Genomic DNA, 19561 nt, shown 5'->3' with positions numbered 1-19561 from the left:
TCCTTAGTACAAAGCACCCGAAAAGATTTCACGAAATATAGAGGAAAGCCGTTATGTTAATGCGACCCTTTCTCACTAGCGTCATATTGCAGGAAACGAGGATTGAATTAATAAATTCGAACCTGACATAGCACGAGAGCGCTTTTACAAACGAATGCACGTGTATATCTCAAAGTCAGATTTTTCCTACGTTCGACCTTAAAACCGTCGGTTTAACCCGTGGGTGCTTTACTTCGTAATTCATTTCCTTATCTCTAATTCATTGCGCTGATTATATATAAGCAAGATACATCGCTTTACATTATTAGAGCAAAGACGCGAAATGAAATATTTTCCAGTATGTGCAAATCTAAAAGATATATTTTATACTCATCAGTTGAAGGTAAATACATGGCCTGATTCCGATTTATTCGTTATCATATTTCGGCGTGATGAATACGAATCATTATTTAAACAGGACTGAACTGCGAAGTTATATGAAAATCGTCTCGTACGCGAGAATGCAAAATAAATCTTTAACGTTTCTCTGCGCCGAATCGCCATTCGCTCGACGGATTTCGAGTCACGATCGCGATAAGATTGAGAGCCGTTCTCGAGATCGCCTCCTCCAACATATGTCGCGGCTGGCGTGACGCGATCTCGTGTAGGATTTCCATAGAGACGTGGGAGAAAAATGTATGGGAACGTCGTTGAGAGGGTGGAAGTACACGAACGGGCGCTTGATAAATTTATCTGAGACGTGATACGACGCGGCGCTATGCATCGCGATGCACATCGACGCACATTAGGAAGTTAGCATTATTTATAGGCGAGTTAGGCACGTGGGGCACGTGGGGATGTGCTCGCGTGTGTTTCCGCGAAATATTCGACTGGAAATATCTCTACATTTTAGATTGTTTACGCAAGTTGAGACAAAGATTCTAGATGTGTTTTCGAATAATCGCTGATGCCTCTAAATATATCGCGACCATTTCGCGGATTATGTTCGCGCGCATATGATTGCAAGAAGAAAAAGATAATAAAAATAAACATTTAAAATTAAATGTCCGACAATAATACAAACATACAAGCGTAGACACATCAAGTAATATAAATATAAAATTTTTCTAATATTCTTTTATCATATTTAGAAAATGTCATTAATTTGATGCGCTGAGGTTTTCATTTCTTTTCAAAGAAAGCAATTGTCGCTTACTTAGCACCTCTATGATTTTCAGTTTCTATCACAAGTTCGGAACGTAGCGTGAGGATTCTAACAAGGCCGCGATTAAACGCTCCTTTGAACCCCTACAAAACCGGTTCCTCTTTTTTTTCGTAGGTGTTGTCGCCGCCCAGATGCGCCCTGTAAAGGGCGTCGCGTTCGATTATGTGTGCTTCTCCGTTAGGGCGTAGCACAGGTATTCAAGAGCGAGAGAACGCACTAAAAGAAAGAAGGGAGGGAACAGAGCAATACGAGATCCAAGCGTCCCCGACCTGCTCTAATCTGCTTGGCAGCAAAGATCTCATGAGTTTCTTCTTCCTCTCTATGCCGTGCCTCTTCCTGCCTGCTCTTTTCCCTCTTCTTCCCTAACGGACGCTGTGACACCGCGTTTCGAATCGTTCGAACTTGTAACTGGCACTTAACTTAGATCGGAATTTCGTCGATTGACTAAAGCTATCGGGGATATCTAGGATTGAGGAAAAAAAAGAAAAAGCAGAGTTAAAGAGAATGCAGAAGAATCTTCGATTGTATTATACAACTACTAAGGTTCGTATCGCGTTTGTACTACGTTTTAGTCTTGAGACGTAATTATATAAATTAATAAATAGATTTTAAATACATAGGTACATAGTTTAATAAATGGATTTTCATATCTGTTACGTCATATTTGCAATCACGATTTAATAGCAAAATTGAAGTTTATCTTGAGACATACTCTGAGTTTTGTTTCTCATAATTTATTTATTCATTTTTAAGAATAAAAAATGATATGGTGTACGTCAATAATTTCTTCTTTTATCTTATAACTTTTATCCGAAAATGACTTAAAAAAAAGATTACTCATGTAAAATGTTTGATTTTAAATTCAAAACTAATATTTTAAAACTAAAATTAATAATTATAAAATACTCTCATAAATAATAAAAAAAATTAATTCTTTATATTTCTTTTATTCTAAACAGAATAATTAATCAAATATTTAAATAAACATTAAAAGAAACTTTTAAATAATTTGCATATAACATTAAAATTAGCTATTAATAATATATTATACATTTATATTAATCAAATTGAAACAAATTCTCTCGTTCATTAAAATACAAATAACAATATTTTTATTCTAAAACCTTCTTCAATAAAATGGAATTAACAATTCTTTTAGAAGATGCTAATAAAAGTTTACAAAACAAACCGCATGTAGAATAACAGTTCGTTTTTCGAAATTTATAAATTTCTAAAGATAGAATATTCAACATAATTTTATATTACATTAAATTCAAAAGGCTAACCGTCTTCTTGGTATGTGGTTTATTTTGACCGCCGAACGCTATGACGTACATAAGACTGGCGTACGTCGTCGTCGTGTTGTCATTCGCACCGCGAGATTCGAGTCGACAGGTAGCAGCGCGTGCCACTCTGCGTGTTGCCGCATTACCCATCGAAACGCGATCACGTCGCGATCAAGTACGAGGAGAATCCAAACGCGATCATTTTCTGCATGTAATTAGCTCGACTATATCAGCATACGTAATTAATTAACTCCCGCGATTAACAGTTGTAAATGTATTGGGTATTTTGATCAAAGCAAATATTTCGCACAACTTATTCGTGTTACTCAAGAACTGAAGCGATAGAGGATAAGAAATTTAAAGTATTGTTTTATCGCGACATTAATACACACGCACGGATAATTAATTTTCTTAACATGCTTAAATTTGAATACACGAAACTTTTATTTAAACGAAATGATACATGAATTACTGAATATATTAAATGCCTCAAAATATATTACGCATGCAATTGCGATCGTGCTTCGATAGAATTCTATATCGTAATGTAAAATAGAGAAATGTAATGTCGCGTGTGATTAAATACACGAGATCGTACTTAACCATCTTTTTGCGAGTGTTATATGGCAATAAATGTGTGAATCTGAGAGAAAAAGAAAAGAAAGCCTGGGAATTTCGACGTAATCACAACTCCGCCGTTGCGCCTTGTATCGATGAATAACCTGTTGTCTTTTATTAAGGTAATGGATCTTTGTGAAAATTAAATCAGGTATATGTATATAATACGTACACAAATGTACGCATGTATGAAAATTACTGAGTATTTTATGCAGAAATTGTTATCGCATAAGCACGCTTCAAGAAGCATAACTGAGAAAACGACGAATATTATACGTTTAAATTTTAGTCATTACGCGATAATAAATAGAAACTCTCCCAAACATTTATCAATCGACATCGATAAATGTACGTCGATGTTTAATTCATTTAATTGATAATCAAAAAGTATGTCCGCGAAATATAAATTGACATTCACTCGCATCGCGTTCGATTTTTTTTTTGCGCAGCATCGAGGCACGCACGTGTCTTACATATATGCAGGAAAATCACGTACGATAGTCCAGTTAACCGGATTTAAGTAGAGGTGAAATCCGCTACGGTTCGCGTCTCTGTATAAATCGAGACCTGTGATCGACGTGGCGAACGTGGGGGAATAGTGCGGTCAAGATAACCGGAGATAATGACCGTAATGACATAACATTCTGAATTGGAGAAAACATGGTTTCAACAAATTGCGCGGGGATATCGCGATGGATGGTATGCGTCACGTGAATGGTGATTATTACGGGAATGCGGTATTGGTAGTTGCAGAAGCGATGGGCTTTTGTGGCACCTGCGATTTCATAACTAGCGGTGTAATGAACAGCAATGTTGATATGCCTTATTGATATCTGTAATCTCGGAAGTCGTTGATTTCCTCGTCCTGATAGGTTCGCTTTTTTAATGTGGAAAATATAATTGCCGTAATAATGCAACAGCTAGTTTCTCGCATTGCGAACGAATATTTTGCTGCGTTCTTCGAGTTTCAAGTACAATCATAATCTTGTTATGTAAAGAAATCTTTTATAACACAAAGTATCTAAACTTGATAGTTTTTGTGTTATACTACAATATTATATGAGAATATATTAATCTTGCATCCTTTGTCTTGCATTAGTTTTGAAAATTCGATGTCAGAATTGTATAATTTTAACATTTTTAAAGGAAAATAATAGAATTACGGTTACTGTTTTCATAGAAAATTATCACTAACAAGATAAATGATTAGGAAAAGAATATTCTTTGAAAAGACCGAATCTCCGAAGATTCAGTCTCTTCTCAATTTAAGATTCATCCGGAAATTCCGTCCCGTAAATTAATTCCAGCCATAAATTCTAATCTTCACCTTTGTTCTCTCGAGTAGCAAAAGGGATCGCGCGCCGTAATTGTGCTTTTCATGGGAATTCAAGCGGTCGTCCGCACCGTATAAGTCAGCACGCGACCATTACGTACACTTTGATCCTTCAACTCGATTGCGCGGCCCTTGTCGAAGCTAATGGTCCAAACAGGAAGCGTAAGCATGCTTACACATTTATCCAGACGATCGAATTCCGTTTGCAATGCTCTTTCAATATATAAAGCCTTCTTTAGACAATTGACATAATTTTTAGATATGAAAATTTTTTTCTAACATCATAAAATTATCTCTATATATGTACAACTTGCAAATGCAATATTTAATTATTGAACAACGTTTAATTTATGCGCTGTTAGTCTAAATAATAATCAAGACGTTTTATACGATATTGCTTTATAATAATTTTTCTGTAGTAGGACAAAGAGAGAACACTTATTTTTCACGGTCTAACATTGCTAGAACTTCGGATAGGAAAGCAACTTGGTCGAAGGGATTTTCCAACGATTTACAGCATCTTTAAATTGCGCGCATCTCGATATCAGCGTATACTCCGTCCGGATAGTGGTCCAGTGTTTAGTGGCCCATTATCCTTAGGCTCGTTCTCGATATCGTTGATGAAGTGAAACGCCCAGTCGGCATCGTAACCGAACGATAAATTGTGCGGTTAAGAGCTCCTCCATAATTCTGAAAACGATTATGCGATCTATACTTTTAGCGTTAAAGGGTTTATCTGTTATTTAACGGTTGATTATTCATCGTTGAGAGTGCTAGGTTAATTACTGCCGCCTTTCAGAAATGTTAATGTTTCTTTATACATTTTTATGCGCGTGAAAGGATCTCGGGATCTCTTAAATTGGAAACGAATCTTTTCGGAAATACTTAGGAATTTAAAATAATCGTCGGTTCACATTTATAATTAAAATAAAGTTACATAAATGTTTAGAGAGATTCTTTTGCGCGGCGAATAAATCGCGGAACTGGATGGAGAAATCGCGAGAATACAAATCGAAAAAAGAAAGTAAAAAAATTACAAACGTGTGTGTGTGTGTGTGTCGTTCACAGTTCAAGAAAAGGCATTCCATGAATGCACGAGGGTGCCACCGAGGAGCCATGCAAAGTCCTATCTGATCGATTTAGCTTTACGCCTTTACTATATTATCCTTAATCTTAACTGATCTTCACCTTTCACCCTCTTCTACATTGCGCAGAGGGTGTTCTTCGTTTTACTGGCCTTTTTGCAGCTTTGATCCTTGCGAGATATATGAGATGGCAACAAAAAGAAAAATGCCTTTATCTCTTGTAAGAATTAGAAGACTTCTCAATTTTACTATTTACAATAATCGCATGATATTCTGAATTATGTGAATAAATCAACAACATTATGCGGTTTTCTTATTTTAATTTTTATTAAATTAATTCGTTGGCTCTTTTTATTAGATTCGTGTAAAAAAAGTAAAAGTGTCCCAGTTTTCTCTCTATCCGAGACTTTGTTTTATCTACGATCGTTGAAGTTAAATGCAGTAGTCTGTCTTTCGAAATCACCGTCGGCTTGCGACACTTGTCTTTTCTCGGTAAGTGCGTGGGCGTTCGAGGGAAAGGACTTACTACCGGGGTTTATTCACCGATGCGGAGGCCCTTATAGCCTCGCATTCCCCACCTCGGATGTGCCGTTAATTGTACGGGAAGGAACAGCACACGCACATCCATTCATTACTTCTGTTATTTCATCCAGCAGCCGCGGCCGCGCAGTGCACAGGCACGACTCTGTCCGATGAATTCCAAGTCCCTTTCTCGGTTCGTCCTCATTATTACCGCCGTCCTCTTCTGAAATCATCCGGCGACCCGTGTTTACCTCCTCGGCGACCGTCGCAACGAGGTGGGTTCGCCGAGCTGATTACTATAGGGTTCACAACGATCCCGTCGACGTGGATGCGGAAATGGAGTACGCTCGGGAAATATTCCGGCACGATCCGCCTGGAGAAAATATAATTACGGGGCTCGCGAGCCGAGGTCGCGAACGCGCGCCGTTCTGCGCTCGACCTGCGGGTCCGGTCGTTTTGTTACGATTTCATTCGCTTATGCTATCTGTTGACGCGGTGCACGACGCAATTCTGTGTTTTCCGAAGCTGCACCGACGAAAGTAAATGCGATTACACGGGGTCGGGCGAGATTGCGCCGTTGTTTGCACTTCGGATAAGTACACGGGCGTGTACGATTTTATTTTTATCTACGTTGTTAACTTATCTAATAAGCAATCTCGAAGAATTTGTGCAGCGAGAGAAAAATATATAATTGCGCTACTTCTTCTGAGTTAAACTGTAATTCAGTTGTTTATAAAATTTAAATAACGTTGCGTTTATCACAATTCAAAATACATATAGCTCTTGTAAAATCAAATTTGCTTCCTGGATCCTAGATTCTTTCTACTCATTATCTTTTCATTTATGAGTTACAGGGTAACTCTATCAACGAAATTGTAATAAAGTACTTATAGCGAATTCAGTGGACGCACTGGTGCACATTAAAAAAAAAGTTATTGTACACTGATTTAATCTCTAATCTTTAAAGTAAAATGCAAATATCTCAATAAAATGCTCAGTACATATTTTACCAAATAGCACAATAAAGAATATTGTGTGATTTCGTGATTTAACCCGTTTATATTAAACATACACTTCACGTTGATTTGTGTACGACGGTTTTAATGTGCACCGGTGCGCATTGAGTGCGCATTGAGTGCGTCCAATCGATTTCGTTATTAGAAATGCCGCCAAGTATGGTAGTATAAATAAAATCTCTTCATTAGAACAAAATCGTGTCGTTGCAATATTCGCAATAAACTGCGACTTATTCACATTCGGAAAAGGTGGTCTGACAACTGCGCCACAAGGCACTGAGAAAAACTCATTTAATATTCGTAGATTGGCTTTTACGATCTCATTCGATATCGGCGGTATCGGTACGACTATTGTTATCCGTCGGCCAATCGAAATTAACGATCGAAAAACCGTCTTAACGCTTGTAATTAAATTCCGTCATTCGCGCCACCACTTGCACGTAGTCCCGCGAAGATTACACGCTCTTGTCGGGTGGACCTCTCTCTAACTCGGAATGATACGAGCACAATAAACATAACCGCTCGCGCGCGTTAAAATATTTCAGCCGGCCTGAAAAGAGGCCCCGCAAGGAGGCCGGGAACGCGGATAAGATGAGAACGAGAGAGATCGACAACGCGAACTGACGCGAACAGTCGTAAACTATTTTTGTTAGACGCAGCTAACCGATCATAAACTCAGAGCGCGTCGTCGTCGTCGTCGTCGCTGCGAGGTCTGCGAGAGATTTTTCCCACATCGACTTGAACCGATCGTAAACGCTTTGCATTCACGAGAAATAGCATGGGGAAACGCCGCGCTTTTACTCCCTGACATTTCCCGGTATTGTCTGGCAGATTATCATATTACACGTATGCGCGACAGCGCGCCGCTGACGCTCTCGGATTTGCTTTTCCATTGATATGAGATGTTCGCCTGATGGACTATCACGCGCTCGCGTAAAGAGGTGCCGATATTTGTCGCCGTTTCACGATCGCAAAGTGTATATATTATATTTACATAGAATAACACATCAGCTATTAATATCGAGATACTTCTTAAAATGAATATTTAACAAGATTGATCAGCGAGAAAGATATAAACACACATAGTTGCGTAAGTACTTTTTAAAACATTATAAATTATTACGAAAAAGAGAGAGATATTCAAAGATTGATAAAATAATTAGATCAGAATAGAGATCATAAAAATGTTATACCAAAGGCAATATCGATGGATGTAAAAGCATTCTAAGCTTTATACGATGTACTAACAAGTGTATGCCACACACGGAGCTTTCGTTTCTTTTCGAAGCCGACGGCGCGGCGGCTCAGCGAAATGGCACATCAATTATTCAAAACAATAAGCCAACGCGATTGGACGTTCGCGGAGGTCCTGTTCCTCAGTCGTGCTTTCCTTATTGCTATCGCTCAATGTCCAGACTCCAATTTCTATACACCACACTGACGTCTCTCTCACATAAGATATGAGACACAATCGGAAAAATCAATGAGGAGACCGATGAGGAATGGCGGCATCATTGGTATTTGTCATTCCGCGTCGTAAGACGCGTTAGAAGCATGTAATTAATATGGTAGAAATCATTTTGCGCGTCTAACGTTAATTATACTGTATTATACGGGATGATTATAGGCTGTTCGATGAAAATACCTATCTCCGCAGGATCCTACGTAAATAGGCGTTTTAACGAAACCTTGACTTATTGCACGTGAATAATAAAAGTTCACTTGCTGCAATTGGCGAATCAATGTTGACAGCGTGTAGTTATTTAGGAGTTAAAAATCATGTAAGGCTACTAGTCCTGCTAGTCTTTATCGTTAGAAGGTATAATTATTTTAAGATATGATTATTTTTAGACGGTATGATTAGTAATTGTATTTTTTATGTGATCAATGAACGGTTTAGTTACTTTAGTTCACTGATCGCATAAAAACCATCCATAGGCGATTACAATTAAACCATACGAATACAATAAAACCCATTGTTTCGTTCCCACGGTGTATTGTGTATTATTATAATATTTGACATTGGCACGGAACACTTCCTGCCCACAAACATTAATTAAACTCAGAGAACAATACGGCATGCAACTTCATAGTCGTCTATGGAACAATGACGTATAAGAATATAAAGTAAATATCACAAATTTTATTAACTGATTGTCACAGTGACAATGGGCAATCAAAATATCCCAGACAGTATAACAACATAATTTTGCAAAATATTAACTAAAGATTCATATTTAATATTAAACAGCTGTAATACATTATATATAATTATATTCCGTATACAAACATGGAATGAAACTTCTAACGCATAAAATTTCCGCGGCTGGAACACTTATTTCCCCGACTGGAATATTCGCGAAAGTTTTATTCGACATTATTCGTGATTAATTGGGGAACAATGAAAATATTAATTCAAAAAGGGGTTGAAACAGCAAGACTTTAGGAACACTCTTTACGCCAAGAAACCTAATATTGTTTCACTATAGGAAAGTTGACCCTTCGCGGGCAATACTGCGCGAAAATACGTCGTGTGTCCTAATTGTAGAACTTTTAATTGCAAATCGTCGTGCAAGTGTAATTAAGGAATCTCGAGAGGTCGACCAATGTCGTCGCTAATGGTGCAGAAGTCGAGTCGTCGTGATATCGCGCAATTTAATCTTCTTGTATCTGTCGTTCGTTTTTTTCTCCTTTTTATGCATTCCCCGCGATTTAATGCTAGTTAAGAGTCTCTTTAACACCGTCATGCTCTTTCCGCCGGATATCGCTCGCGTTTAATTTGCGATGTAAGAACTAGAAAAGCGACTCTTTGCGCGTAATGAGATAAGCACATGATTATCATTCACAAAAATCTGTCATTTCGTACTTTGAAGACATATGTTGTAAAGAGTTTTACACATAATAGTGTTTTATAGCTATTAGCTCATCTTTATTTAACCAAGAAATACAACAAAATTCTAATAAATTCGAAAAAATAAAGTAGCGGTACAAATACATCTCGTTTATTAAAGCTTATTAAAAAAATGCATTTGTTTTTTAACAAAAAATTTCTAATTTTGTTGGTAATAACAAAGAGTTTAAGTAAATGTGAGTATATTTATGGTAACGTCGTTTGGGACCGTTTGAGCATATTGCGCATTCACGGTAAGATGGATGCATACATTTGAAATTACGAACTATATATTTGTATGGCTATATAAATAACCCAAATATATATTTCAATTCACACTTGGACTGTCGTGCAAATGCAAATTCGCTATTGCAGACGTTATTACTTTGTTACTGAAATTATACAAACACATCAGTTTAACGTTTTAAATTAAAAGCGCATCCCTTTGAGCGTCAAGCATTCGAAGAGGCAAGAAATTTATTAATGCAATCACCTCGGCCTTTCTACTCGGAAGCTCGCAGCTTGCAATTCAATTTAATTGCAGACGGGAAACGAGAGTCACTCACTTATAATACAACTTTAATCTCAAGCGAAAGGCGATGGAATCGTTTTATGAAGTTAGGATCTTGTTTCTATTAATATCATTCACTATTATTATTATTTAATATTAAAACATTTTTTTATATATTTAGTTATCAAAACGCATTATACGATACAACTATATTATTATTTTTCTATGTACTTTTTACAAAATACATGTCATGGAAAGGTTTGATGGCTTTGCAAAGTTAAAATTTCTAAGACATCTGTATAATATTATTTTATTAAAAAAAACACATTTCTTAATATAAAATAAATCAATGTAGTAAAACGTACTATTAAATAAATATAATATTACATTTGTAGACATTATGAATGTTTATTATTTAAGTAACTTTTTAAATATAATAAATCAATATATATAGTAAAACGTAATAAATAAATATAATTTTACATTTGTAGACATTTTGGATGTTTATTATTGAAGTAATATTAATAATTATAGAAATTCAACATTATCGTCATGCGTTGAGTTATTTATGCATGGTTCGTAATTTTAGATGTTATAAAAATATGCGCGACACCAGATTGGCGGATAGGTTCAAAACGACAACGTCGTCACGAAAGCAGACAAGAGAACAAAAACTGTCGTCGTTATTTTTAACATTTATATTCGGAAATGAGGGAGTCCTTGTCTGCCCTGCGATCTAAATCGCCGTAGACGTCCTTGGTGCCAAAAATAAGATAAGGGTGAAACTGCATAATTGACTGACTCATTCTAATCTTGTTAAGACGATTCACCCTGAATTTAGTCATGGTTAGCAATCACTGAAAAAAGGGTTAAAATTGCGTGCATCGTCATTGCAAGAAAATGTTGACGCAAGACGTAATTTTGTATATGATAATTTCATATATATGAAAGAAAGATTAAACCATAACAGAAACGATAATAAATCTTTAAAATTTGACATAATTTCCGCAGCTTAAACTACACATTATGTGTGATTTATATCGAGATTGACAGATAGATACATATTTGCGCGGTTGATTTCTATATTCTGCACAGTACTGGATCTATCGAAAACTCTCATAACTGCATATTACGACCGGTCGATTCTTGAAAACTTCGGCAGACACGATAATCTTCGTTGAAAGGTCAGCAGGCACGCTCACGATTTCGCAGACCCGCAGGCTTGCAATTCGAGTCGAAGGATTAGGAAATTCACGTAATTATCACGGTCCCTGGGTCATTGACCTGGGTGAATGCACACAGCTATCCATTACGCATTATACACTTGTTAGATTTTCACAGGAACTGGTTCGCTTTGAAATTTAGTTTACATATATCCCCGACAAAACCTTCTCGTTGCTACACCTATGCCTGTATTTTGGGTATCGAAACAAGTATGGAAAAGCTAGGTAGTAAGGTAATATTATGACAGCGTCCACGAGGTGTAAGAAAAATACGTGTGCGAAGAGCAAACAACGTAAGGTATTGAGCAAAGGCCGGAGTAAACGTACCGCAAGCGAAGTGAGTTCACGCGCGTAGGTAGAGACCGACAACGTGCGAAGAAATCTAACCTTTCGAAAGATATTGCATCGTTTGCTTGCTAACGCTTAAAAAACTCGGATGATGTTACAAAACTAACATACAGATTATTGCTTAAAACACCATGTGATAATATTTTGCGTGATAAAAAATAGAGGGGGACATTCGCTTCCAGTTACCTTCGAGTTTCAATTATCATAGTCTCTTCTTTATTCTAATTTCTTCACTTTATTTCTCATCTCTTCATGTTATTTTTTAAACTTAAGTTGCATATTTTAACGATATATAAAAGTGAATATTCGAAGCCATTTCAATTTTATAATCACATTGTCGACTAGGATTATACAGTGCTACAAAAATCGATTAAAATTCCAAGACGCTAATGTCTTCCTACATGCGTATGAAACGTCACCTTTCCATGGAGGAACGAATCGCTGCGTGCGTGGGCGAGGGAAAAATCGGCCGTGCCCCGAAGGCCCCCTAATTTAATTGCCGGTCTTTACATCGCGAAGGAGCGCGTACTACGACGCGGTGGGCGTATATTTCGTACGCACGTGTATACACGCGTGCACGCAGGTGTACCGCCGCGCCGTGCGTCGGTACCGATAATAGTACGGTTATAATAACAGAGAGTGGCTCTCTCGTACACGAGCCGGCGCGGCGTTCAGAAACGCCGACGCGCTGCCGCTGGAAAGCCGCGGTGGTCGGACCGGACTTGAAGCACCGGCGGATGCATGCATCGGGAAAAACATTTTCTCGTCGTATCTCCCATACGATCTTCGTTTATAGATTGGTCCAATGATGTTCTCGCTTCTTCTACAGAATGTCTGTATGAACCAAGAATTATATCCCGAAGCTTTTACACTGTCGTAAAAACTTCGTATTTCTTACAATTATTTTTTACAATTTAAATGTGAGAGTCGAATATCAGCTAAGTACAAGAAATAATATTCTGAGTTATGTGACAAAAAAGTGTTAAAACTCTAGTTCTTGGCGGAAATATGTAATAATTCTTTTTATTTACTGTATTAAAAAAAAGCAAGGGGCATTTTTAATAGACAGTACTTTTGTAAGTTTAAGATTTCATTGCTCGTCATGTCTACCGTATACATATGTATATAGGTACTCGCGGGTATCACCTAACACACATGTATCCTTAATTTACGTTTACGTGCTTATATCGTTTTACGCAGGTAGGAATGGCGCTCCGCTTGAAATCGTTCCATGCATGGAATATCCTATCGCGTTTAAAGTGCCGCTTTAATGAAAATGCCATAGCGTGTCTCCGCGGGTGGCTTACAATTAGTGTTATTTGATTGCCGGTCTCTCTTAACGTTCGTCGTTTTTTTTTCCTTACCAACCACCGATTTACTCTCGACGTATTTCCGTTCGCGATTAGCGTTATCGAAGTCGAGATGTCGAGATGTCGAGTCGAATGGAAAATTCTACATGTATATTTGATGAAATTGAGTTTTACCTTTCCTATTAATTCGTAATTGATTGAAATGAACCGACGGAACTTCCACCGTTTCGCGATGAGCGAAGATCCGGCACGCAATTACCCGTACGTTTATTTTTGCGACTTGTGAAACGCGCGTGCGTTTCATTGTAACGGCGCGGCGAACGATATGCAAATACGGTAGCGAGTGACGTGAATTGATCACGTAATGACTCGCGCTTGCGAATTAACTCGTCTCCCATCGTTACCTCGCGTTCTTTGTGGCTTGTCCGCAAAGAAATTCGACTCGATCGAAATGTACAATTAGCGAAATCGTCGATTAACATTTATTTCACCCGGGACAGTTTATCGCTGATGATATTGTATTTTGGTGTATATGTGGTGCACACTGCACATCTGTTAGGACAGCTTGTCCGATGCACATGGTATGTGGCTACCAGAGACTTGAAATATGAGCTCTTCGCACAAATGCTGGTCTCGTGCCACCTACATAGAATTTTTTGCTTTTTAAATTGTAATTTTACTCCTTCGCATCGTTTAGAAATATGTGCCTCGGTATTTCGATATTTTTTCCCACGAGATTCCAGAATATTCTGTAAAAATATATACGTATAATTGATTTCAAGTAATTACTGATGGAATCAGATTTCTTCGGGATTAGCAATTAATTTTTACGATTTATCCCGTCATTATCGTAATACATTATTGTTATTGGTGATAAATTTTATAATTTGTGCGCCTTTTAAAACGAGAAAGTTTTACGTTTTACATGACGAAAATATTTTACAGAAAGACGCCAATTTAAATTAAATGTCTAAATTCTCGTTATGTGGATAGTATTAAATCCGAGTAATGAATATTCATGATTTGTATATTATACGAATAATTTGTAATGGCTGGGTTTCCTCAGAATTTGTAAACGTGCCCGGAAATATCACGCGCTTTTGTAGCGATTGCAAAACAATATCACAACGATATCGTGCAACAGTCGTTTCAACGTGCAATGAATATCACGATTCGAAGCTCGTTGTAATTTTAACAAGTGGCTAACACTGCGTCTGTTATTACCGGCTTAATTGCCGGGTCGTGCCCGAGATATCGTTGAATCGATGGTGGTACCCGCGGGGCGTCCGTCGGGGTCCGGAACCGAGGAAAAAGGCCGTCCTGGAGAATTAATAAATCAGCTAGTCGGCGAGGAGGAGAAATGTTGACCACCGTGGCGTCCCTCCATCATTTCAAGATTTCGTATCTCCCGATCTTACGGCATCCCGGGACGAACAAAACTGCCTAATAACCATCGCCTTAAACGGAAACCCTCCTACATTCCGTCGTACTAACGTAGAAGACACAAGTTTTTTTTTCTTTCTCGTAAGTCGCCCTACTTATTAACAGTGCGATATGATCCACAAATGCTTTTGACTTTTTTCTTTTGTAAACTTATCGGGTTCCATATTCCATGGGGACAAGTAGTTGGCGATAATGAGGAAAAAATGAACGGTGATAAAATAACATATTAGGGGCAGAGTACAATTATAAATATTACAACTTATCGTAGCATTATCGGACCTCCAGCAAGTTGATTTAAAATGCTTCTCAGAAGAATAGCGATAATGTATATCAAAAGTGACATAAATTAAAACAAGTCAAAAAAATTCTATTGCAAGGTTATAATTTTAAAAAATTTTGTTTGATAATGATGCGAGAACTATTATATTGCTAACTACGAATTTCAAACTAAATAACAAAGATTCCTATTCTGATCATAATTCATCTGGATTATTGCAAGGTTATTCTCTCTTTTTCTTACAATTGGTTATAATTAGTTATAATTACTCGAGAACGATAATACTTGGATACCAAGTATCATTTTATGAGTCAATCGAGTGAGTTAAATTTTCTACATATGTACGTAAGAGGAACACTGTAGTTCCTTTTATATATCGTAATCTAAAGTGTCAATAAAATATTATCAAGGCACTTTTTCCGTTTGATTCAAGTTGCTCATTGAAAAAATTGATAGCCATAAAACAGAAGGGCCATGTGCCACCATATTAGATAGGTTGAATGAATCAATATCACGCACAGTGTTCTCTCTCGTTCCCAGTTTCCTTATAAATTCCATTATATCTTTATTGGATTTTTAAACAACGCATATTGGAAACTTCATAAATATAAATTTATATTTATATATAAAAATTTTCAATATATGTTATGCCTGATATGTACCATTTGTTAAATATTATATGGACCAGGTTATCTCTTTGTTTAATTTTTCATTTACTTTGTTATGTCAAAATGTCTATGAAAGCAAAATGAATTAGCTTTTACAACTTGTTATTCTTCCAAGGAAATTACTTTAATAAGAAACATAATCAGAATCTCATCTTATTTGAACATAACGTACTTTTTTATTTTGCGGATCTACATATTCACGCTTTCTTCTTGAAATCTCCTTAAAGAAATTGTTCCTAAAGACTTAGCGTACAAAGAACCGTATTTCGAAAAGTCTTTCGGAAGGAACAATTCAAATACATCGAATGTTCGCACAATTCGTCACGAGATTACCACGAAAAAGGTGTTGCGGGAAATTTTTCGAGAGGAATCTTACCTTGACAAGCAGGTGGATCGGTTGACTGACGCTGAGTGGCTTGCCCCTCCTGGCCTTCCCACCTCCACCACCCAAACACTTTATCCACGGCATTCCTGGAGAGTTTCCTCGCCTCTGCCTGTTATTCGCAATTCCTTCCTCTCTTCCTCCTTCGCTTTCGTGTGATTCTCCTTCGGCTTCCGTCTTCTTCTCCGGTTGCCTAAGATTCCCAGGACTTCTCACTTGTCTTCTCGAGACTCCTTCGTGTCCGATGCATCGCGCGATCTATATCGAGACTTCCTGCAGTCCGGGGAGCTTACGATCGCAGATTTCTTTTAAATCTGTCACACTTTTATCGTGGAAATCGGAAAATCAGTAGTTATATCTTGAAAGTCCTAGACTTCGCTGATAATTTAAATGTTTCTGAATTGTCTCGATGTTTCTTTCAATACTCAATGCGGATAATGTTCTTGATAACTTTATTGCAGAAAGTCTGAAGACAGTTCGTGCATAATTTACGGAATTTTTTCCCTTCACTGAGCCCCGAAGAGAATATTTTCATGCGATGCGATTTATATTTTTACGGTAAAATGAATTTTTATTTTACGAGGTACTTTCAAGTTGTTCGCGAACAGGATTTCCGCGATTCTAGTCTTCGCATTTTCACGGGAGTTGCCGCGGGGCGGTAAACTTTCAGTGGAGTAAGTACGCGAGTGGGTGAGATTGCGAAGATCTTTCCGGAACGCTTGTAAAGAATTGGTTTCGTCTCAGGCGTAATGGAAGCTTTATCTACGCGGTAACTCCAAACTCTTCGAGAATTTCATAATAGATGTGTTCACACCTCCGCGGAAGTATCTTCAGGGTCAATCGGCGTAAATGTTTTAAAATACCACGGAATACCTCGCGTGAGGTACTACAATAGGTATACGTCTCGAATAATCTTCCGCCCTTTGAGAATTCTTCTCTTGTTTTCCTTCCGTGCTCTTGATGCTTTACTTGAAAACGCTTGTAATCGATTACGTAGAAAAACGACGATACGAGTATGGTTTCGATTAACTATTCTAGTAAAAGCAATTAGCAATGCAATAAATGCAAATATCATACAGTTCGTTCGATGAAAACATTCAATTTTGTTATTGCTTCGTCATGTGATTTCTGTTTTTGTTTAATTAAAACGTTTGTTGCATTTCACTCGGGTACAGTTGCAACTGTTTAATTATTTCCCACGGTAACTTTTTTCATTAATTTATTAATAAAGTCCTGAATTTGTCGCGTAGATTAAATATTGATTATTTTATTATTATAATATTGTCCGTAAAATAGCAAATAAAAGTAGCAAATAGATTCACACTCTCTCTTGTCGCAACTTTTTAATTTATAATTTCCTTCCGATTTTTCAATTTTTTTTTCTTTTTTCGTTTCGTTCTGCGTCGAAGATTCACGAGAAAATCAGTGCACATCGATTTCCCGTGTCGATAGAATTAAATCCGATGGAATGCCACGATCGTCAGACACATCCCATGTACTCCGAGAGCCGATCCCGCTTGGTTAATTCTGTCGCACTTCCGGCGTAATCCACACCATTCCTGTCGCTCGACGCGATAACGCGAGTCCACACAGCGGGAGGGAAGAAACGGGAAGAAAATGTTGTTACTTCGGAGCTGCGCGCGAACGGAGTTTTCCTTCCTGGCTTTTCCCTCACGTGGCACCGCATCGGCGTGAAACGAGCGACGTCCGCTCTCGCGCGCGGCTCTCGCAAGACTGGCGGCTGTCCAGTTCGCTATCGTCGATTTTATACGCGCCTTGTCAGCGCACCCGGACTGGGTCGCGGTTCGCGTTATCGCGGAAAACGTTAAAGACGTGCACACGTCGGTCGCTTCTTCGATCGATCTTCACTCTCGCGTTGCAACGTGCATCTTATCGTCGCGGAAAAATGCACAGTGTGCAAAAATAGGCGTTCTACAAGTCGCGAAAAAATTTTCGAGTGATCGTGCTTTATTAAATAAACTTATCGTACGATTGTCAAAACTGTCACGACGATCAATATTATCAAAGCCGGATAAATTGCAACAGTTTCATGCACAATGACATAAAACGACTTTGCTCCAAACACAGATTGGGCTCCGATTTTCGGTAGGCTGTCATGAAATATTTATAAAGTCATTATCGTTTATCATCGTTCATTCTGGATATATCAAAGGCTTATTACATTATCGTATTGCGTTACACGCGCATGCGATCGTACACCGTCATTTCTCATCTCATAACGGCGGCACGTCAAACTTTAATCGATGCGTCCTGAGAAATTCAGATCGTAGTCTTCTATTCTCATCGATCATAGTATGTTATAAGACAGCGTCTGGTCTTTTCCTCCGCGCGCTATCGTGCCAGGAGATTTAATTAATTTTTTATCATGATTCACAAACTTACAGCAAATTGTCGCCAAAAATTCAGCTCACTCTTACGGCTTATCATCATCAATACTGTTTGCAGATCCCATCGTAGTCTTCTATCGTTGCACCAATATCTTCAAATGTATAATTAATGCGTAACCACGTTCCGATCAACAATATGTGCCATCTTATGATATTATGAAGATGAAGCGCATTCTGAAGGCCAAACAAAACGCTTTGCCAAACAAGAAAGTAGATCCTGTGGCGTTGAGGACCTAATTGAAAAATATCAGAACCTTGTTATCCCTTCCGCTTGCCTCTTTTCTTTCACGTCGTTTCATATCACGAAATTATTAATGTGCGCGCGATACGTTGCTACGTCTCGATCGTTACGCTTACACGAAAATCGTGTGTCGTATCGCGTGCCGGTCGCTATTATTTACGGCCCGATACTGCGTTACGATGCACGGGCCTCACGATCTCCCGTCGGGGCCCACCCCGGGTCAGCGGCACCCTCCCGTCGCGGAATGCGGCTCGACAGATCGCGAACGTCTACGTGTTTATACCGATAAACTCGTTACCGATTCTCATCATCCATTAGAGAAACTTCCTCTTTCTCCCTGTCTATTTCGCAGCTTAATTAATCGATCAGCTGTCTCAACATGACCGATCGGAATCGAGAATGGCGCGTGCGCGACCGGATGGCAGACAAAGAGAGCGCCTATATTTTTTCCTACGCGCGATGATCCCCGCCGACCGGTTAGCTCCGTGGTCTCCCGACGACTAACAGAAAATGCCAGCCGGCACTACGAAGAGAGCCCAGAGAGCGGCCCTACCGACCAGGCGGCCCGAAGGGACCGACAATCCATGTCGAATAGCAGCCGCGGCTGCTTGGCTCGTAGCATCTGCAACCGTTTGTGGAGTCTCCACGATGTCTACGGAGGCACGCCGGCGGTTTCGAGGTCGCCGAGCATCGATTCAGTTCCGGTTGCGCCGCGCGTTTACGGCACAACTTCCGCGGGGATTACGTCGGAGGAAGTTAGCCCTTTGTGCTCCGACGGCGGTATATATAACGTGCA

General features: G+C 38.5%; 1 protein-coding gene across 5 annotated transcripts in view; it reads right to left on the bottom strand.

The window, feature by feature from the left end:
• The window catches only part of By (focal adhesion protein tensin), a 172147-nt gene extending 154292 nt beyond the window's left edge, over window positions 1–17855 (bottom strand). For 4 of the 5 annotated variants that reach the window (XM_071779724.1, XM_071779726.1, XM_071779730.1 and 1 more), the window contains exon 1: window positions 16111–17855. In XM_071779724.1, the coding sequence (XP_071635825.1) occupies window positions 16111–16203 (93 nt within the window). In that variant the 5' untranslated portion in view covers window positions 16204–17855. The remainder of the gene's footprint in view (window positions 1–16110) is intronic. The other variant, XM_071779736.1, reaches the window with a different exon arrangement.
• Between the last annotated feature and the right edge of the window lie 1706 nt (window positions 17856–19561).

This window comes from Temnothorax longispinosus, chromosome 5 (assembly GCF_030848805.1).
Source record: "Temnothorax longispinosus isolate EJ_2023e chromosome 5, Tlon_JGU_v1, whole genome shotgun sequence".
NCBI lineage: Eukaryota > Metazoa > Arthropoda > Insecta > Hymenoptera > Formicidae > Temnothorax > Temnothorax longispinosus.
The sequence above is the reverse complement of the archived record's forward strand: the minus strand, read 5'-3'. Positions and strand labels throughout refer to the sequence as shown.